The sequence below is a fragment of the Nerophis lumbriciformis genome, linkage group LG34 (genome assembly GCF_033978685.3).
Source record: "Nerophis lumbriciformis linkage group LG34, RoL_Nlum_v2.1, whole genome shotgun sequence".
Lineage (NCBI taxonomy): Eukaryota > Metazoa > Chordata > Actinopteri > Syngnathiformes > Syngnathidae > Nerophis > Nerophis lumbriciformis.
The window spans coordinates 18970115-18991759 of record NC_084581.2 but is presented as its reverse complement, the minus strand read 5'-3'; the positions used below and the strand labels follow the sequence as shown (position 1 = coordinate 18991759).

The following is a 21645-nucleotide window of genomic DNA, read 5'->3' as shown; positions in this document are numbered from 1 at the left end:
ACCTGTGTGTGTTTGTATGTGCTCCTAGGTGCTTAAGTTCCCCAGCCAGGTGGTGTACAACCGAGTGGGGAAGTGCGGCAGCCGGACGGTGCTCCTCTTGCTGCGGCTGCTGTCTGAGACGCACCAGTTCAACTTGATCTCGTCGGACATCCACAACAAAACACGGCTCACCAAAGCTGAGCAGGTAAACGAAAATGCAATTACCATGAGTCATGTAGCTTAAGGAGACTACATGCATACATGTAGCCTAAAGGCTACATAACAATTCAGTTATGCAGTCTTAGTCTTAGTCATTTAATATCTGGCTTCTGTTATTTATCAGCTTTATGGTTATGGTTATAGTCTCAATTTATTTCTAACATGCATACATTTACAATATGATGCATCATATAGCGTGCTGATTCTCATTCCCCTCTACAACATGTCCGAAAATGAGTAGGAAACAGCAAGGCTTAGTTAATCCTACCCTTTTTCCAATTCATTTTAATTCCTAACACATATGTTTACTTCCTGTTCTCATCTAGTAAGCCGGCGGCATTTCTGGGTGTTGTTGATTAATAGCTTTCGCTTTGCATAGCAGAGTTTTAACATGCACTTACAGATGTAGCGAAATACTGTAGTTAATGACAGTGGTTTTCTAAAGTGTTCCTGAGCCTATTTGGTGATATCCTTTACACACTGATGTCGCTTGTTGAAGCAATACCGCCTGAGGGATCGAAGGTCTGTAATAGACGGTGAAATCCCTAAATTCCTTGCAATAGCGCGTTGAGAAATGTTGTTCTTAAACTGTTGGACAATTTACTCACGCATTTGTTCACAAAGTGGTGACCCTCGCTCCATCCTTGTTTGTGAATGACTGAGAATTTCATGGAAGCTGCTTTTATACCCAATCATGGCACCCACCTGTTCCCAATTCGCCTGTTCACCTGTGGGATGTTCCAAATAAGTCTTTGATGAGCATTCCTCAACTTCCTCAGTCTTTTTTGCCACTTGTGCCAGCTTTTTTAAAACATGTTGCAGGCAACAAATTCCAAATGAGCTAATATTTGCAAAAAATAACAAAGTTTTCCAGTTCGAACGTTAAGTATCTTTGCAGTCTATTTAATTGAATATAGGTTGAAAAGGATTTGCAAATCATTGTATTCTGTTTTTATTTACCATTTACACAATGTGCCAACTTCACTGGTTTTGGGGTTTGTAGTTAGAATTCCATCCAGCACTCGCTGTTTGTTGATGGCACGATGTGCACGCTGAACTCCATTGTAAAAATGTGTGTTTCTACATTTGTTGTTTGTTCTATTTTATGCTTACTGTTACCATGTTCACATTGGTTACGTTTGTAGTTATGTTACCATTAATTTGGCTATTACAGTGTCATTTTTGACAATTGTTTTAATTATATTATAATTGTAATTGGCTTCCTCCCACTTCCAAAGACATGCACCTGGGGATAAATTGATTGGCAACACTAAATTGGTCCTAGTGTGTGGATGTGAGTGTGAATGTTGTCTGTCTATCTGTGTTGGCCCTGCGATGAGGTGGCGACTTGTCCAGGGTGTACCCCGCCTTCCGCCCGATTGTAGCTGAGATAGGCTCCAGCGCCCCCCGCGACCCCAAAAGGAATAAGCGGTAGAAAATGGATGGATGGATGTAATTGTCAAGTCAAAGTACAGAGCAGCACAAACACCGCTGATTTGTAGAGCACACTCCAGGCCTGAGGGGGCAACAGTGAGAGCTGAGGGCTGAACATCTCCACCTGCTTCCAACAGATTGGTTTGATTGAATTCACCTGTTCACTTGCTCATGTTTGAGCTTCAGTCAGTCACCTTTTAGACATGCTGCTAAGAGGAAGGAAGACAGCTCCTGTTTGGACTCAGAAGACACAACTGGTGAGGAAACCAAGGGAGAGAAGGTTATCAACCTATTCGGCTATTCAACTATTCTACTATTCGACTAATCATTCTGTTTAGTGATGGGTTGATGAGGCGTCATGAAGCGTTTCGACACATTGCAAAACTGTATTGATACTGTGTTGATACTGTGTCACTAAATAATGACATCTGCTGGACATTAAAAATCCCTACAGGCAACCTATGGACCGACTCAACTGACACTGATTTTATGACCTAGTACAGTGGTTCTCAAATGGGGCTACGCGAACCCCTGGGGGTACTTGAAGGTATGCCAAGGGGTACGTGAGATTTTTTTAAAATATTCTAAAAATAGCAAAAATTCAAAAATCCTTTATAAATATATTTATTGAATAATACTTCAACAAAATATGAATGTAAGTTCATAAACTCAGTGAAGCACAAGCTCAGGTTTGTCACTAAAATGTCTGTCAAAAAGAACTGTGAAAAGAAATGCAACAATGCAATATTCAGTGTTGACAGCTAGATTTTTTGTGGACATGTTCCATAAATATTGATGTTAAAGATTTTTTTTTGTGTGAAGAAATGTTTAGAATTAAGTTCATGAATCCAGATGGATCTCTAATACAATCCCCACAGAGGGCACTTTAAGTTGATGATTACTTCTGTGTGTAGAAATCTTTATTTATAATTGAATCACTTGTTTATTTTTCAACAAGTTTTTAGTTATTTGTATATCTTTTTTTCCAAATAGTTCAAGAAAGACCACTACAAATGAGCAATATTTTGCACTGTTATACAATTTAATAAATCAGAAACTGATGACATAGTGCTGTATTTTACTTCTTTGTCTTTTTTTTTCAACCAAAAATGCTTTGCTCTGATTAGGGGGTACTTGAATTAAAAAAAAAATCACAGGGGGTACATTGCTGAAAAAAGGTTGAGAACCACTGACCTAGTATATACAATAATATAAACCAAGTCATTGTATTTCATTTAGGATTATTTCATAACTTCATTTAAATAAAAATATTTTTTGTCTTTTTTAGATACAGTCAATAAATAATGTGAACATGTATCATAACATGGAAATCTAAGAGAACGTGTTGTGAATGAGGATGCTTGTGGACCTGGAAATTATTATTTTTTATTTTTTTACACATTTTTATTAAAAAAAAACAGTTTTTCCAACGTATTCAATTTTAGACGCTTTCTCTTCTTAGTTATTATTTCTCCGGCTGTAGAAAAGAGCCGCTCACAGGGCACAGAGGAGGCGTCAGTGCGACACAGTTCGCGTATCGGTCACGTGACCAAAACAGCTCATGATCGGTCACGTGACTTTCTAAAAGCGGTACGCGCACCGACACAGGGTTTCGCTCTATGAGCTCGACGCATGCGCCGATGCATCGGTGTTGCCGGACCCATCACTAATTCTGTTCATCCATTCATTTACACCGATAACCCACTTTATTTTATTGCTTCAAATCAAACATCAAATCACAAGGAAAAAGAATTGAGTTGTCCCTTTGAGTCCTTCTTGAGTCCAACTGGCCCTTTCAAGATTGGGCACGGCTGTGAAAAAACCTGAAGAACTTGACAGTAATATTTCAATGATGAAAAATTCATATGTTGCGGCAGTTGTGGATGTCAACAATGCGGCGGTTTGAGGAAACACTTGGTTGCTTTTCCAAACACTTCTTTAACGAACTGCCAATATGAGAATGCTAAACAGGAAGGGTTTAAAGTTTAATGGCTTTTTAAATACACTGAGACAAAGTCTAGGTTCGTTGTGTTCTTCATGGTGTTTTTGAAACTGCACCAATTCTTTCCTAAGAATTTTCAACAAACTTAGTGTTTTACAAAGAGGATTATTTGTATGATGCACATGTGCTTGTTCCTTATTTGGCCAAAGTAAGAAAAAGGAAACCATTTTGGGGTTTATTATTATTATTATGCCATGATTTTACCATTCCGGCCCACGTGGGAATACTTTCCTCCATGCGGCCCCTGAGCTACAATGAGTTTGACACCCCTGTTCTATAGTAAATGATAAGTACAGCAGTTCTCTTTAAAAGTCTTCGTCAAATCTGATTCACATAATGTACTTTGTAAATGTCACAATCGACTTGGCCAGAGTAGGAACCCAACACAGAGAAGGAATAATAACATAAAGAGCACTCAAAAAAGAGTGAGGAAAATTAACTAAGGATGCACACAAAAGGTGTGTAGAAACAGAAAACGCACACAGAAGGTGTGGAGAGGAATCAGTTAACACTACACGGCAGCGATGGGACAGAGCCATTTCTTCTGTTATTGTTGGTATTAGCTTCTGTGTGTTCTCTCCTGAACAAAATGCTGTGGTGTCATCTGCAAATAATACTAACTTTGTCTTTCGTAACTTTGCAAATGTCGTTTATGTAGAGATTGAACAATTTTGGTCTCAGTATTAATCCCTGGGGTACTCCAACATGATATATGTACCGTATCTCTATGTTGAGGTATTTTCACCGAGCTTCACGTATTGCTTCCTGCTGTTTAAGTACCGTATTTTTTTAACTATAAGTCGCAGTTTTTTTATAGTTTGGCCGGGGGTGCGACTTATACTCAGGAGTGACTTTTGTGTGAAATTATTAACACATTACCGTAAAATATCAAATATTATTTATCTCATTCACGTAAGAGACTAGACGTATAAGATTTCATGGGATTTAGCGATTAGGAGTGACAGATTGTTTGGTAAACGTATAGCATGTTCTATATGTTAGTTATTTGAATGACTCTTACCATAATATGTTACGTTAACATACCAGGCACGTTCTCAGTTGGTTATTTATGCGTCATATAACGTACACTTATTCAGCCTGTTGTTCACTATTCTTTATTTATTTTAAATTGCCTTTCAAATGTCTATTCTTGGTGTTGGGTTTTATCAAATAAATGTCCCCAAAAATCGCAACTTGTACTCCAGCGTGACTCTATATGTTTTTTTCCTTCTTTATTATGCATTTTCGGCCGGTGCGACTTATACTCCGTAAAATACGGTAGCTTCTTATCCAATTCAAGACCAACCCTCTGATGCCATTCTATTCTAATTTGATGATTAGGATACTATAATTGATTGTGTCAAAACAAACAACAAACAAAACAAAAAGCCACGGACTGCTCACTGAGAACGGCATGGATTTTGGGCAAGCACAGGAAGCCATGCTCCGATGCGGAGATAATAAAAGAATGCCTGACAAAAGTGGTGGACACAATGTTTGAAGGTAACAAAAATAACAAAAATTAAAGGCGAACTGCACTTTCTTGGAATTTGGCCCATCATTCACAATCCTTACGTAAGACAAGAACACGTATGTTTTTATTTTTGTATGTATTCTAACTAGTATATAAATGCGATCAAAAGTCCTCTTACAATGAAGCCTATTATAGTCTCTCTATTCTGCCTATAAAAGCCCTTACAAAAACATCCAAACACCTCCATTAAGGTGTTATGTACATGATGTAAGTATATATGGACTTTAGTAACAGGCACGTTCATAATAACATTTGATATTTACCTATTTTGATCATTTCAGTCATTTCAAAAACACATCACGTTTGCTTTTTTTTCCAACATCACTGATTATTACTCAGTACAGACTTCATGAGAGCCAACAAACATAATAAAACATCACTTACTGTACAAGCTCTGCTCTTACTTGAATGCCGTCTGCTAGAATCTTGTTAAATTCTCATTTAGATAACAAATTACTCATAATCCTCACAAAGAAAAGGGGGATGGAACCGAGCGTCTTTTCGTGTGGTGTCGCCATTTGTGGGTCTAAATTGGCTGTCAAAGTGTACCAACTTGTTGGACTATGTCCTCGTCCTTCTACTACCAAGGTGGGAGGCATGATTTATGGTCTAGAATAAACTTCCACGAGCAGGGAAGCAAGAAAGCAGCTCACCAGTCAATTATGATCACGGCGCCGCTATAGTTTGTCTGCGCTAACACGCTTATAATAACGATATCACTAATACTTGGTTAATATTCAAGTCACGTAATGTAAATGGAGTATTGTTGGCGTTTTTTTGATGGCTATTGATTGGATTTTTTGGACGGAATAGAAAACATCCCATTGACTCCGTTGTAAGCTGACTTTTATTTATGAGTTAAAGCGTATTTAAAAAAAAGCGTCTGTCATCACGATACACAAATATGTCCCCCCCCCCCAAAAAAAAAGTGCAGTTCTCCTTTACGCAAATCCCCCTCTCAGATTCCACAGCAATGTTAGCTTTATATCAATATTTATTTATATTCTTGTCAAAATATATACCGGCATAGTTTTGATGCCTTCAGTGAATAATCTACAATGTAAATAGTCATGAAAATAAAGAAAACGCATTGAATAAGGTGTCCAAACTTTTGGCCTGTACTGTATATTTTTTTATTTTGTAGTTTTGTTGTTTTGAATGAACATAACATTTTGTTTTTCAATATTACATATTGCTTGTAGCCTGCCATACCTCAGTAAATATTGAATATATATCTGAAACGTTGCTACTAATAAGTCACGGATAACACTGAACACGTTTTATTTAGCTTTTTTGTTTTAAACGGCTATCATACTGTAAATGGATCTTAAACGGATCGTTGCTTGTGAATTGAGCATCGGGGAGGGACCAGAGATGCCCATCCCTACAGCCTACCGTGTTTACCTTTTGTAAATGACTTGACTAAAATACAAGAAAAGACCAACCCTGTGTGCTTATTGGAGGATGTTTAGATGTTAACTGATCGGCCAAGTGAAGGTGCTGCAGAACTGCTTATATCAGCGATTTTAGATGCAAGCCGATATAATCCGATGCCTGTTTTCTGCTGTTATTGGATCAGGACAGCCCTAAAAGCAAAGCCAAGAAATGCCTGGTTTCCCATTTATTTAATTCCCAAAAAAGTACACTTTTCTCTGACCTGAATGAGAGAAAAGCCAAACCAATATAAACATATATCGTTTGAAAAATAGTTTGTGTGGACTGGCTTCAAAGGGTCCCTATACCACTCAAATACCCAGATTGGAGCAGCAAAAGTAAACAGTGCTTGTTGGAAACAGATTTGGTACCCACACCTTACTCTTCCCAAATGATTACAAAGCCATCTGTGCATGTGTGGGACCCTTTCCGACAACTTGAACTCCTCACAGGAGCCGCACAAAGATGCCACCGGCTACATAGCGCCATTACTGAGCCATTCTATGCAAATGTCAATATTGAAACTGCTACCTGTTTACTCATTCATCAAATCCTGAAAGCCGGCACTCACACAGTGGCAGGACACCAATAGGTTAGATGGATTGGACTGAAATATCTAGGGCAGGGGTGTCAAACTCATTTTAGCTCAGGGCCCACATAGAGGAAAATCTATTCCCAAGTGAGCCGGACTGGTAAAATCATGTCTCGATAACTTCAAAATAAAGACAACTTCAGATTTTTTCTTTGTTTTGAAATAGAACAAACACAATCTGAAAACATACAATCATGTTTTTTCGGTTTGTTTTACACTTACATGTTGCTGTTCATACAAGTCAATCTACATTTGTCGTGATTTATAATTTATGAATAAATGATGTGATAATGTTCATCAGTCAAATAGGTGTTAGTCAGGCAGAGTTTTAAAATGCTCTCATTGGTGTAACATTTTAATCTTATCAGAAGATGTAATAAATAGTAATATCAAAATCACATTACAGGATGTATATGTAATTTACTCATTTTCCTCAACTGATGTACAACAGAGGTGTCAAAGGTAAGGCCCACGGGCCAAATCAGGCCCGCGAACAGGTTTTATCCGGCCCGCGGAATGAGTTTACTAAGTATAAAAATTTGCCAAAATTTTTGAATGAAAGAAACTGCTGTTCTAAATGTGCCCACTGGATGTCGAAATAGCAATTATTTGTATCTTTGTAGATGTATAAAAAAGGAAAATGAGCAAACTACATAAATAACTTGTAAAATAATTAGATTTTGATATTATTTTTTTATCTTGATAGATTGAAAATTAACACCAAAGAGTTGACTGATGAACATTATCACATAATTTATTCATAAATTATAAATAATGACAAATAAAGGTAGAATACTATTAACCGCAACACGTACGTGTAAACAAAAAAACATGATTTGTACATTTTCAGAATGTGCTTGTTCCATTTTTAAACAAAGAAAGCAATCAGTCTATTTTTAAGTTATCGTGCCGTGATTTTACCAGTCCGGCCCACTTGGGAGTAGATTTTTCTCCATGTGGCCCCCCAATGAGTTTGACACCCCTAGTCTACAACAACACTTGTGAATTTGGCCTCATTTCATGAATCACACATGAAGTTATAAGGGGATACATATTATTTCAGTTTATTTGTGCGCCCAGATAATGTGTCCCCAGTCCTCTATCTTAGCACATAGCTCCGCCCCCTCTGAAGTCATGCGCACTCATGCGGCGTGGGATACAAATAATTGCTATTGTGACATCCAGTGGACACATTTAGAAGAGCAGTTTATTTCATTAAAAAAATGCAGTTAATTTTTATACTTACCAAAATCATCCGGCCGGATAAAACCTGTTTGCAGGTCTGATCCGGCCCGCGGGTCGTACGTTTGACACCCCCGATCTAGGGCATTCAAGCAGTTGGGCTAGGGACAGCGGTTCCGCCTTTGCATGCATACTTAAGCGGTCCTACGCACATGGCTAAGTTTAGACTTGCTGCTCTCATCAGTTGTGGTTCTGGCTTCTGGGTCCCAAGTCCAACTAGCCATCCCAGTAGTCCTCTAATGGGTTTGCCCAGGGTTGATGCATGCCAGAAGATTTGTCCGTAGCATAGTGACCCATCTGTCCTGTTCAGAACCAGGCGACTCGGTTCAGTGGGGGCGAACGAGACTGGCTTCCTTCTAAAAATCCAGAAAGAGAGTGAGCGCTAGTGAGCCGGTGACTCCACTCTTGAGGGACTTCCCAAAAACAAACCAGCTGAGAAATATTGTAGTCATGAACCGTGTGCGTACACAAACACATAAAAGTGTCTCGGTCCTAGTGAAAGTGACTTGTGTAAACACTACATGGCCCCTCAGGTGCTATTGAAATCTGAATTGAAGTGGGGATATTTCTGGACCCCCCCCCCTTGATGAGTCCTGCAAGGACGCCACAGCGGCGCAGGAAGAGGGGGCGGGGGGTTTGCAGGTATGCTTGGAATCTCTCTCTATTTTCCCTCCGGCAGCTTTCATTTGGTGAATGAGAGAAAGTCTGACCAGACTGGCACTAGAGCCGGTCACAAAACACACAGACAGCAAAAGTGCCAAATGTGCTCAAGGCATGCACATAAACCAGAGGCAGGAGTCAGGGGTTAACTTTGGGCTAATTGGTCTGGTCTCACTATTAAAGTGAGGTAGTTTTAAAAACACAGAGCCCAAATGAACCTCAGGATAATAAATGCAATTTGGAATAAATGTTCATACTTCAGTGTAGGAACGAAGCGGAGCAAGTGGAAATGTACTGAGTTTACAGACAAGTGGGGAGGGTGAGCGGGCCAAAGCTGACTGAGGCCTCAGATTAAGAGCTCTGTGTACATAAACAAGTATACATATTGCCATGGCTATGACATAACTAGTACACACAGCTCAAAAGAGTACCGTATTCAGATAAACGTTTGCTTGACTGAAAGCTCTTTATAAGAAGTCGGCTTTAAAAGAAGGAATATTACCTTTTAAGCGCCAAAAATGAGGCAGTCATTGGCTTCATTTTTTAAGGGGAAAAATGAGTTTATGGTGCAAGTGTGTGCCATATGCTTGTATGCTTTTACTGAATTATTTGTGCTTTAAAAGTGCCGTTAATACGTTGGAAAATTCAACATTTACTGGCCGCATCATTAAGTACACCTGCCTGGACAATCTGATGCAATCCAGAACAAGAATTGTGCCAAAATTATCTTAAATGATGATGAATTATGATGACATTCAATTTCAATTATAATTTAATTCATACACACACAGCAGATTTAAAAACATGTTAATAATGAACAAAGCAAAACATGTTTTAGACCAGGGATGTCAAACTCATTTTAGATGGGGGGCCACATGGAGAAAAATCTACCCCCAAATGGGCCAGACTCGTAAAATCACTGCACGATAACTTCAGATTGTTTTTTTGTTTAAAAATAGAACGAGCACATTCTAAAATTGTTGTTGGGTTTTATTACTCTTACATGTTGCGGTTTATAGTATTCTACATTTATTTGTAGTTATTTATATTTTCTGAATAAATTATGTGATAATGTTCATCAGTCAACTCATTGGTGTTAATTTTCAATCTTTCTAGATAAAAAAATTATATCAAAATCAAATTACAGGATGTTATTTATGTAGTTTGATCATTTTCCTCGACTGATGTACTAACATGTGGTTTATTTTGTACATATGTTGCATCTACAAAGATACAAAGAATTAGTATTGCGATATCCAGTGGACATATTTAGAACAGCTGTTTCTTTCATTCAAATATTTCACGTACATTTTGTATACTTAGCAAACTCATCCCGCGGGCCGGATAAAACCTGGGCCGTTTGACACCCCTGTTCTCGACCAAAAATCACTCCATATTCTCTACTGCTCGCTAGTGTTACCATATCTGAGTTACTGTGTAGAAATATAGGGGAAATAACTACAAAAGTACACTTCATTCATTAACGGTGTTACAAAAAAAGATCAGTTAGAATAATACATAATGTTGGATATAGAGAACATAAAATACTGAAATTCCACGACATAGTTAATTTCCAAACAGCTAAAATTATACACAAAGCAAACTATAATCTGCTACCCAAGAATATACAACAATTCTTCTCAACAAACGAGGAGAAATATAACCTTAGAGAAAACTGTAATTTAAAACATTTGTACGCACGTACAACACTTAAGATCTTTAGTACATCAGTATGTGGAATTAAATGATGGAATGGATTAAGCAAAGAAATCAAACAATGTACTAATTTGATGCACTTCAAGAAACTCTTCAAACTTAAAGTGTTTACAAAGTACAAAGAAGAAGAACCATGATAAACATTCTGAATTTATTTCATCCATCCATTCATTTTCTAGATAATCTTACTCATCTCACCATATGAAATACAACTTACTTCACTAATTAATATTTATGTATTTATTTATTTTTATTGTTATTACTTATGGAGTATATTGTGAATAAATTGAGAACAGGAAGTGAACAAATGTTTTAGCAACTGCTGTGTAAAGGAAAGGGGGTAGGATCAAATAAACTCTGCTTTTTCCTACTCCTTTTCGAACATGTTGAATAGAGAAACTGGAAATTGTGTTCCAAATAAACACAAACTCAAACTCAAAACAACCCCGCGGTTTACCAAAGTGCTGTACAGAAATAAAATCAAATAAAAAGTGCAATGTCAATAAATACAATTTGTGACAACAAAAATCTCTATCTACAAAAATTGCTATTTGTGGCTTTTGTTAACTTATTATTTTGTTCTGTTAATTACTGTATTATTTGATTATTTTATTGCAAATTAGTACCTGATATAAAAAGGAGCAAGAGAAAGGACAAATAAATATAAAAACACATGAATATCTCATTTGTATATCAAATATTTACAAGATACAAGATCTTTTTTTTTTTCTAATTAATTTTGTCACCACGTCTAGAAAAGACCTGCTAGGCTGACACTCTTATGAAAAAGGTGAAGTGCTATAATAAAAATATTAAATTTGAGGACTTTTTTTCTGCGGCTCTGATAAAACTTATTTTGCACATCCATAATCTACATGGCAACAATGGTATACCTAATGAATTGTCCAGTGGTTCTACAATCAAAGAGCCTTAATTGCTGAGCCAGCTAATGTTTCTGTGTGCACACTTATGGGAGAGATAACATAAATGCGCTTGAGAAATATGTGGAGGTCTGTGTGAACGATGTGTCTTTTGCATAACCCCCACTTAGCGTTTGTGCAGCCTCTGACATCATTGTCATATTTCACATTTGTTTTGGCTGCAGTGAGTGAGCACACGCTCCGTGCAGACCTTGAAAGCCTTCAGGAGGATCTTTTCATTCACTGTCAGGGAGGAGCAGACACTTTGGGAAATGAATGGAACTCAGTAGGGCACCATTAACGCAAATCAAGAAAAAAGAGCGGCGCGTTTGACTTTTACTCGTCTGTTTGTGAGTTCGCTGGATGACACAGGACTACCGCCTTTTTTTTTACTGCGGGGCTTCTAGTGCAACTCAAATGGCAACATTCTTCTAACAAATTGAGAAGAACCATGTTTGTTTACACGTCCGAATGGTGGCGAGCAGGCTACTTTCTAGGCTGCTTTGCGAAATCCATCGTAAAAACTGTCAAATTAATGAAATACGTCCCTCTAGCAGCAGTTTGATTAAGGCAGGGGTCCCAAATGTTTTGACTCGGGGGCCGCATTGAGTTAAAAAAAATGGGCCGGAGGCTGGGCTGGGCGACCCCGAAGGGAAAAAGCGGTAGAAAATGGATGGATATATATATATATATATATATATATATATACAGGTAAAAGCCAGTAAATTAGAATATTTTGAAAAACTTGATTTATTTCAGTAATTGCATTCAAAAGGTGTAACTTGTACATTATATTTATTCATTGCACACAGACTGATGCATTCAAATGTTTATTTCATTTAATTTTGATGATTTGAAGTGGCAACAAATGAAAATCCAAAATTCCGTGTGTCACAAAATTAGAATATTACTTAAGGCTAATACAAAAAAGGGATTTTTAGAAATGTTGGCCAACTGAAAAGTATGAAAATGAAAAATATGAGCATGTACAATACTCAATACTTGGTTGGAGCTCCTTTTGCTTCAATTACTGCGTTAATGCGGCGTGGCATGGAGTCGATGAGTTTCTGGCACTGCTCAGGTGTTATGAGAGCCCAGGTTGCTCTGATAGTGGCCTTCAACTCTTCTGCGTTTTTGGGTCTGGCATTCTGCATCTTCCTTTTCACAATACCCCACAGATTTTTTATGGGGCTAAGGTCAGGGGAGTTGGCGGGCCAATTTAGAACAGAAATACCATGGTCCGTAAACCAGGCACGGGTAGATTTTGCGCTGTGTGCAGGCGCCAAGTCCTGTTGGAACTTGAAATCTCCATCTCCATAAAGCAGGTCAGCAGCAGGAAGCATGAAGTGCTCTAAAACTTGCTGGTAGACGGCTGCGTTGACCCTGGATCTCAGGAAACAGAGTGGACCGACACCAGCAGATGACATGGCACCCCAAACCATCACCCAACCATGCAAATTTTGCATTTTTTGGAAATCGAGGTCCCAGAGTCTGGAGGAAGACAGGAGAGGCACAGGATCCACGTTGCCTGAAGTCTAGTGTAAAGTTTCCACCATCAGTGATGGTTTGGGGTGCCATGTCATCTGCTGGTGTCGGTCCACTCTGTTTCCTGAGATCCAGGGTCAACGCAGCCGTCTACCAGCAAGTTTTAGAGCACTTCATGCTTCCTGCTGCTGACCTGCTCTATGGAGATGGAGATTTCAAGTTCCAACAGGACTTGGCGCCTACACACAGCGCAAAATCTACCCGTGCCTGGTTTACGGACCATGGTATTTCTGTTCTAAATTGGCCCGCCAACTCCCCTGACCTTAGCCCCATAGAAAATCTGTGGGGTATTGTGAAAAGGAAGATGCAGAATGCCAGACCCAAAAACGCAGAAGAGTTGAAGGCCACTATCAGAGCAACCTGGGCTCTCATAACACCTGAGCAGTGCCAGAAACTCATCGACTCCATGCCACGCCGCATTAACGCAGTAATTGAGGCAAAAGGAGCTCCAACCAAGTATTGAGTATTGTACATGCTCATATTTTTCATTTTCATACTTTTCAGTTGGCCAACATTTCTAAAAATCCCTTTTTTGTATTAGCCTTAAGTAATATTCTAATTTTGTGACACACGGAATTTTGGATTTTCATTTGTTGCCACTTCAAATCATCAAAATTAAATGAAATAAACATTTGAATGCATCAGTCTGTGTGCAATGAATAAATATAATGTACAAGTTACACCTTTTGAATGCAATTACTGAAATAAATCAAGTTTTTCAAAATATTCTAATTTACTGGCTTTTACCTGTATATATGCTCCAGCGACCCCGAAGGGAAAAAGCGGTAGAAAATGGATGGGGATATATATATATATGTGTGTATATATATATATATATATATATATATATATATATATATATATATATATATATATATATCCATCCATCCATCCATCCATTTTCTACCGCTTATTCCCTTCGGGGTCGCGGGGGGAGCTGGAGCCTATCTCAGCTACAATCGGACGGAAGGCGGTGTACACCCTGGACAAGTCGCCACCTCATCGCAGGGCCAACACAGATAGACAGACAACATTCACACTCACATTCACACACTAGGGCCAATTTAGTGTTGCCAATCAACCTATCCCCAGGTGCATGTTTTTGGAGGTGGGAGGAAGCCGGAGTACCCGGAGGGAACCCACGCAGTCACGGGGAGAACATGCAAACTCCACACAGAAAGATCCCGAGCCTGGGATTGAACCCCAGACTACTCAGCACCTTCGTATTGTGAGGCAGACGCACTAACCCCTCTTCCACCGTGCTGCCCTATATATATATATATATATATATATATATATATATATATATATATATATATATAAGGCAGACGCACTAACCCCTCTTCCACCGTGCTGCCCTATATATATATATATATATATATATATATACATACACATGCGTATGTATGTATATATACCACTGCATATTGATGTAATAAGTGCTTTAAGTTCACATACTTCAAAGTAAAAGAAAAGACACACAAGGATGCATTAATTATTATTTCAACACGGATGCACCAAACTATAGTATTAGTTGCTGTCAAGTTATTAAATAAGCAATTAAGATGTTTAAGATGCTACAATCACAGGCATCGTATTAACACAGTCAGTGTATGTCTGCTTTTGGTTTTTGGACAACAATCAGTGGTAGTAATTTGTAAACAAAAGCATATCACCTGACACGTGGAAGTCATTTTGGGAACTGTTTGGCTCTTTTGAGTAATAGATGAGTTAGACACACTTGTGGTGTCCCGGAGGCAGGCAGGGAGCAGGCAGAGTGCTGGCGCGGCTCCATGGAGGTGAGTGAAAAGTAGAGTTTTGGTGGGAGCAGTTGAGTGCATACATATCATGCTTGAGTGTTTCCTTAGACAAACGTTCCCTTTCCTCACGTTGCCAATATTTCAGTTGCGTTACGTCGATTTCCGCCTTTAATAGTAGATTTTGTTTTTATTGGCAATAAAGAGGGCCCTACGCTCCAAACTGGTTAGTAAGACAAAGAAAATAGAAGAAACATGTATTTTGTGCCGATGATACAACTGCATTTGTTCAGGAGAGAACTCACAGAAGATAATACAAATGATAACAGAAGAAATGAACAAATTTCAAAGATGGTTTGACAAAAACAGAGTATCTTTGAATCTCAGTAAAACTAAAATAATGCTATTTGGTAACAGTAGAAGAGAAAGTCAAACACAATTACAAATAGAGTATACATTGAAAGGATAAATGAAAACACATTTTTGGGTGTAATAATAGATGATCAAATGAACTGGAAATCAAATGTAAAAAATATACAACATAAAGTAGCAAGAAAAACGTCAATAATGAACAAAGCAAAACATGTCCTAATCTAGACCATAAATCACTTCATATTCTCTACTGCTCACTAGTGTTACCATATCTGAGTTATCGTGTAGAAATATGGGGAAACAACTACAAATATGCGCTTCATTCACTAACTGTGTTACAAAAAAGATCAGTTAGAATAATACAGAATGTTGGATATAGAGAACATACAAACCTTTTAAAAATGTCAAAATTCAACGATTTGGTGCATTTGCAAACAGCTAAAATTATACACAAAGCAAACTATAACCTGCTATGCAAAAGAGGAGAAAATATATAACCTTAGAGGAAAATCTAATTTAAAACATGTGTATGCACGTACAACGCTTAAAACCTTTAGCATATCTGTATGTGGAATTAAATTATGGAATGGATTAACCAAATAAACTAAACAAAGCACCAATATGATTCACTTTAAGAGACTGTTCAAACTACAAGTGTTCACAAAGTACATAGAACAATAATTATGATGAACATCTTGAACCCTTTTTTTCTTTTTCTTTTTTCTTTTAAGATAAAGATTATTTATGTATTTAATATTTGTTTACATACTTATTCATTTATTATTTATTTATTCAATGTTCTGTTACAGAGAACAAGGAAATGGGATTAAATTGCTATGGTATGAAATGGGGTACGATTAAATAAAGTTAAAAGTTTAAGTACCACTAGGTGTGGTGAAAATACTCTCTGCATTTGACCCATCCCCTTGTTCCACCCCTTGGGAGGTGAGGGGAGAAGTGAGCAGCAGCGGTGGCCGCGCTCGGGAATCATTTTGGTGATTTAACCCCCAATGCCAACCCTTGATGCTGAGTGCCAAGCAGGGAGGTAATGGGTCCCATTTTTATAGTCTTTTGTATGACTCGGCCGGGGTTTGAACTCACCACCTACCCATCTTAGGGCGGACACTCTAACCACTGAACAGGCTATTGCTCAGTGGCTATTGCTCAAATAAACTTTGCTTCTTCCTACTCCTTTTCGGATGTGCTGTAATGCAGTGTTTTTCAACCTTTTTTGAGCCAAGGCACATTTTTTTTATTGAAAAAATGCAGAGGCACACCACCAGTAGAAATCATTAAAAAATGAAACTCAGCAGCCGATATTGACAATAAAAAGTCGTTGTCGCAATTGTTGGATTTGACATTAAACCATAATCAAGCATGCATCAATATAGCTCTTGTCTCAAAGTAGGTGTGCTGTCACGACCTGTCACATCACGCCGTGACTTATTTTGAGTTTTTTTTTCTGTTTTCCTGTGTGTAGTGTTTTAGTTCTTGTCTTGCGCTCCTATTTTGGTGGCTTTTTCTCTTTATATGGTATTTTCCTGTAGCAGTTTCATGTCTTCCTTGACCGCTATTCCCCACACCTGCTTTGTTTTAGCAATCAAGAATAGTTCAGTTGTTTTTATCCTTCTTTGTGGGGACATTGTTGATTGTCATATCATGTTCTGATGTACATTGTGGACGCCGTCTCTCCTCCACAGCAAGTCTTTGCTGTCGTCCAGCATTCTGTTTGTTTACTTTGTAGCCAGTTCAGTTTTAGTTTCGTTCTGCATGCCTTTTCTTAGGGACACTTACCTTTTGTTCATTTTTGGTTTAAGCATTAGATACCTTTTTACCTGCACGGTGCCTCCCGCTGTTTCTGACATCTACAAAGCAATTATACTGATATGGAAGAGTATAACGTAAGTCTGACGATCTCCAGACAGTACAGACACTCAACAACGGCACATTATTTGCGGATCATAATTACTGGTTTGCAAAAAATATTTTTAACCCAAATAGGTGAAATTAGATCATCTCCCATGGCACACCAGACTGTAGTGTGGTTGAAAAACACTGCTCTAATGAAACAACTGGAAATATGTGACGCATTACATTGTATCGTATGCATGTTCGAAATAAACTGAACTGATGCGAGCACACCCGCGCTGTGAACCGCGTCAGTTCAACCCAACAGTTCAGATTGTTTTCAGAAACTGTTCCATCCTTTGTTTGTAACCAACCAACTAACAAAGTTGTTAGGTCTTATTTAAGCTTGTTTGTCAAACAAATTGTCAAACATTACGTGTGAAAAGACAAAATTAAAGTCTGCATTTTTATCCAGATTTTCACCTAAATGTCTGCCTCCACAGGTTTTAATGAGTTACGCCGCCTTTGCATTACGCTGTTTAATGCAGTAAATGGGCAATAGTGTGTGGTAAACGCCCCATGGGCGAGATTGTGGTGGTAAAATAATGCCTGTGTGCTCAATTTGATTAAGCATTTATGATGTCACCTTTGGAGTTTATTAAACACACGGTGTGTTTTTCTTTCATAAAACGATTCATTAGCTTCAAGATGCACGTGGTTTCAGTTAGCTCAAGTCTCTTGTTTTTCTCTCCTCAGATGGAGCTCATGAAGGACATCAGGATTATCCCTCAGCCCTTCCTCTTCACGCGCCATGTTCACTTCCTCAACTTTGCCAGGCACACAAAAACACACAAACATGCACTTCTATTTCACCTTTTTCTGCTGTTGACTTAGACTTTTCAATTCACCTTTGTCAGGTTTAAGATCGAGGAGCCCGTCTACTTCAATATAATCCGTGACCCCATCAACCGCTTCCTGTCCAACTACTTCTTCCGGCGCTTCGGGGACTGGAGGGGCGAGCAGAACCACCTCATTCGCACCCCTGCTATGAAAGATGATGAGAGATATCTAGTAAGAGCTCATTTCTTCTTCTTTTTTGTCCTTTTGCGAACGCTTCCTTTTAAAGATCTATGGAGCGTTGTAACATCAGAGCAGCCTGAAATAACCCGACAATTAAATAAAAATTTGAATGGTGTCCAACATATGTTTTGCAGACATATTTTCATGCTGCAGACATCCCATAATAAACAGTTTATTAGGCACTTTAAATACTTCAATAATATTCAGTGTAGTGCAACTGTCGACAAAGTGGGATGAACATCATGTGTAGAAATAGAAGTTGACAAAACCCAGATTAGTATAAAATTATTCAGAAGTATAAACTTTTTTTTCCAATTATTTAACCGTATATTTAGTGTAATTATTATTATTTTTTTTAAATAGCTGCAACATGTTAGCTTTATTGCAATGTATTATTGTATTATTATTTTCGATAAAAATATCATGTTTTGGGGTATAGTTTTATGTTTGCTAATCCAGCACTACACCAATAGTTCTCAAACTGTTTGCACTAAGTACCACTGTAATGGCATAGTAGTGATTTTATGAAGCTAATAGAATATAACATACATGCTCAAACATAACTAGGACTTGCAGAGGTTACCCTTTTGAATGTAATCTAAATGTGGAAATTGAGAGTGGAAAAAAATTAATTACAAAATAAAAAAATTAAAAAAGATATATATATACATACACACATATATATACATTGCACTATTTTTGCACTATATACATACGTGCTCAAACATAACATAATTAGTACTTTTGAAGGTTAGCCTTTTGAATGTAATCTAAATGTGGAAATTGGGAGAGAGAAAAAAAAATTATAAAATATGTGTATATGTGTGTGTGTGTGTGTGTGTGTGTATATATGTATATATATATATATATATATATATATATATATATATACACACACAGTACAGGCCAAAAGTTTGGACACACCTTCTCATTCAATGTGTTTTCTTTATTTTCATGACTATTTACATTGTAGATTGTCACTGAAGGCATCAAAACTATGAATGAACACATGTGGAGTTTTGTACTTAACAAAAAAAGGTGAAATAACTGAAAACATGTTTTATATTCTAGTTTCTTCAAAATAGCCACCCTTTGCTCTGATTACTGCTTTACACACTCTTGGCATTCTCTCGTTGAGCTAACTCCTTCAAGACTGTTGAAAAACCATTTCAGGTGACTGCCTCTTGAAGCTCAATTTTCGGACTATAAGTCGCAGTTTGTTCATAGTTTGGCCGGGGGTGCGGCTTATACTCAGGAGCGACTTATGTGTGAAATTATTAACACATTACCGTAAAATATCAAATAATAATATTTAGCTCATTCACGTAAGAGACTAGACGTATAAGATTTCATGGGATTTAGCAATTGGGAGTGACAGATTGTTTGGTAAACGTATAGCATGTTCTATATGTTATAGTTATTTGAATGACTCTTACCATAATATGTTACGTTAACATACCAGGCACGTTCTCAGTTGGTTATTTATGCGTCATATAACGTACACTTATTCAGCCTGTTGTTCACTATTCTTTATTTATTTTAAATTGCCTTTCAAATGTCTATTTTTGGTGTTGGGTTTTATCAAGTAAATTTCCCCCAAAAATGCGACTTATACTCCAGTGCGACTTATGTTTTTTTTCTTCTTTACTGTGCATTTTCGGCCGGTGCGACTTATACTCCGAAAAATACGGTACATAATTAGCACTATTTTTGCACTATATACACACAGTACGTGCTCAAATGTAATCTAAATGTGGAAATTGAGAGAAAAAAAAATAATAATAATTTTTTTATATATATATATATATATATATATATATATATATATATATATATATATATACATTCATGGAGATTTGGACCATGTCAGATAAGGTTTTAGGGGGCTCCTTGCGCCAGTTAAATCCGGGGGCTGTTGATCCAGACTGGCTTACATGTGTGGGACTGCGATGAGTGTCCAAGACACGTCACATAAATTCTAACACCACACAGTTCTCTCAGATGTATGAAAGTGCTCTGGCTGTTGCTAACTTTATGACTTTTTCCACATTTGCATTGATAATAATACCTTTTATTCACTGAGAGTGTTGGACATCACTAGACAAATAAACAATACTATCCTTATGTTTTTTTATTATTGCCTTTAATCAGCCAAACCAGACTGCATGAATGTAGTGCATTTGCACAAGGAGTGTCAATCTAAAAACGCTGTCAGCTGGCTCAACGGCTCTCAAGGGGAGACAAGTGAACACGTTACCGAGACATTCCTGCGGTCAGTTGAGATTTTCCCTCAGCGCTCACACCCCTTCTTACACTCACATAATCTCATGTGCAATAAAGCATGCGTATTGTGTACACGCCTCAGTAGCAAGAGCCGGGAGCTTTTTTATTGCCGTCTGCTAAACTGTTTTGCTTTGACCATGTTTTTACGCATGGGTATTTCTTTGTGTACTTGTTAAAAGTCACAATGTTACAAGAAACAAAAAGTTTGAATTTGATGAGAGAATAGGGTTTACAAAAAAAAAAAAAAAAAAATTTGATAAGAAAAAAAAAATCAATTCTGAATATGACAAGAAAAAAAGCCTTTTTATGAATTTTTTCTATAATTTTACAATGAAAAAAGTCAGAATATTATGATATATTTTAAGAAAAAAATTATAATCAAACAAGAATGAAAGTGTTATTAGAATTAATGTAATGTTTTCAAGAAAATAGTTGCAAGAATAAAGGGTGTTTCTTTAGGCATTAAATTTGAGGAAGAAATATTTTTATAAGAAATACATGAGAATTAGAGATGTCCGATAATGGCTTTTTTGCCGATATTCTGATATTGTCCAACTCTTAATTACCGATTCCGATATCAACCGATACCGATATATACAGTCGTGGAATTAACACATTATTATGCCTAATTTTGTTGTGATGCCTCGCTGGATGCATTAAACAGAGAAACAAGGTTTTCCCAAATAAATCAACTCAAGTTATGGAAAAAAAAAATGCCAACATGGCACTGCCATATTTATTATTGAAGTCACAAAGTGCATTATTTTTAACATGCCTTAAAATAGCAGCTTGGAATTTGGGACATGCCCTCCCTGAGAGAGCATGAGGAGGTTGAGGTGGACGGGGTTTAGGTGGGGGGTAGGGGATAGCTGGGGGTGTATATTGTAGCGTCCCGGAAGAGTTAGTGCTGCAAGGGGTTCTGGGTATTTGTTCTGTTGTGTTACGGTGCGGATGTTCTCCCGAAATGTGTTTGTCTTGTCTTGTTTGGTGTGGGTTCACAGTGTGGCACATATTTGTAACAGTGTTAA

General features: G+C 37.6%; 1 protein-coding gene across 2 annotated transcripts in view; it reads left to right on the top strand.

Annotated features, from left to right (window-relative positions):
• Positions 1 to 21645, top strand: part of usta (uronyl 2-sulfotransferase a) — a 168295-nt gene that overhangs the window by 112615 nt on the left and 34035 nt on the right. For both annotated transcript variants that reach the window (XM_061929321.2, XM_061929320.2), the window contains 3 exons: positions 29 to 184; positions 18011 to 18081; positions 18163 to 18325. In XM_061929321.2, coding sequence (XP_061785305.2) covers positions 29 to 184; positions 18011 to 18081; positions 18163 to 18325 — 390 coding nt within the window. The remainder of the gene's footprint in view (positions 1 to 28; positions 185 to 18010; positions 18082 to 18162; positions 18326 to 21645) is intronic.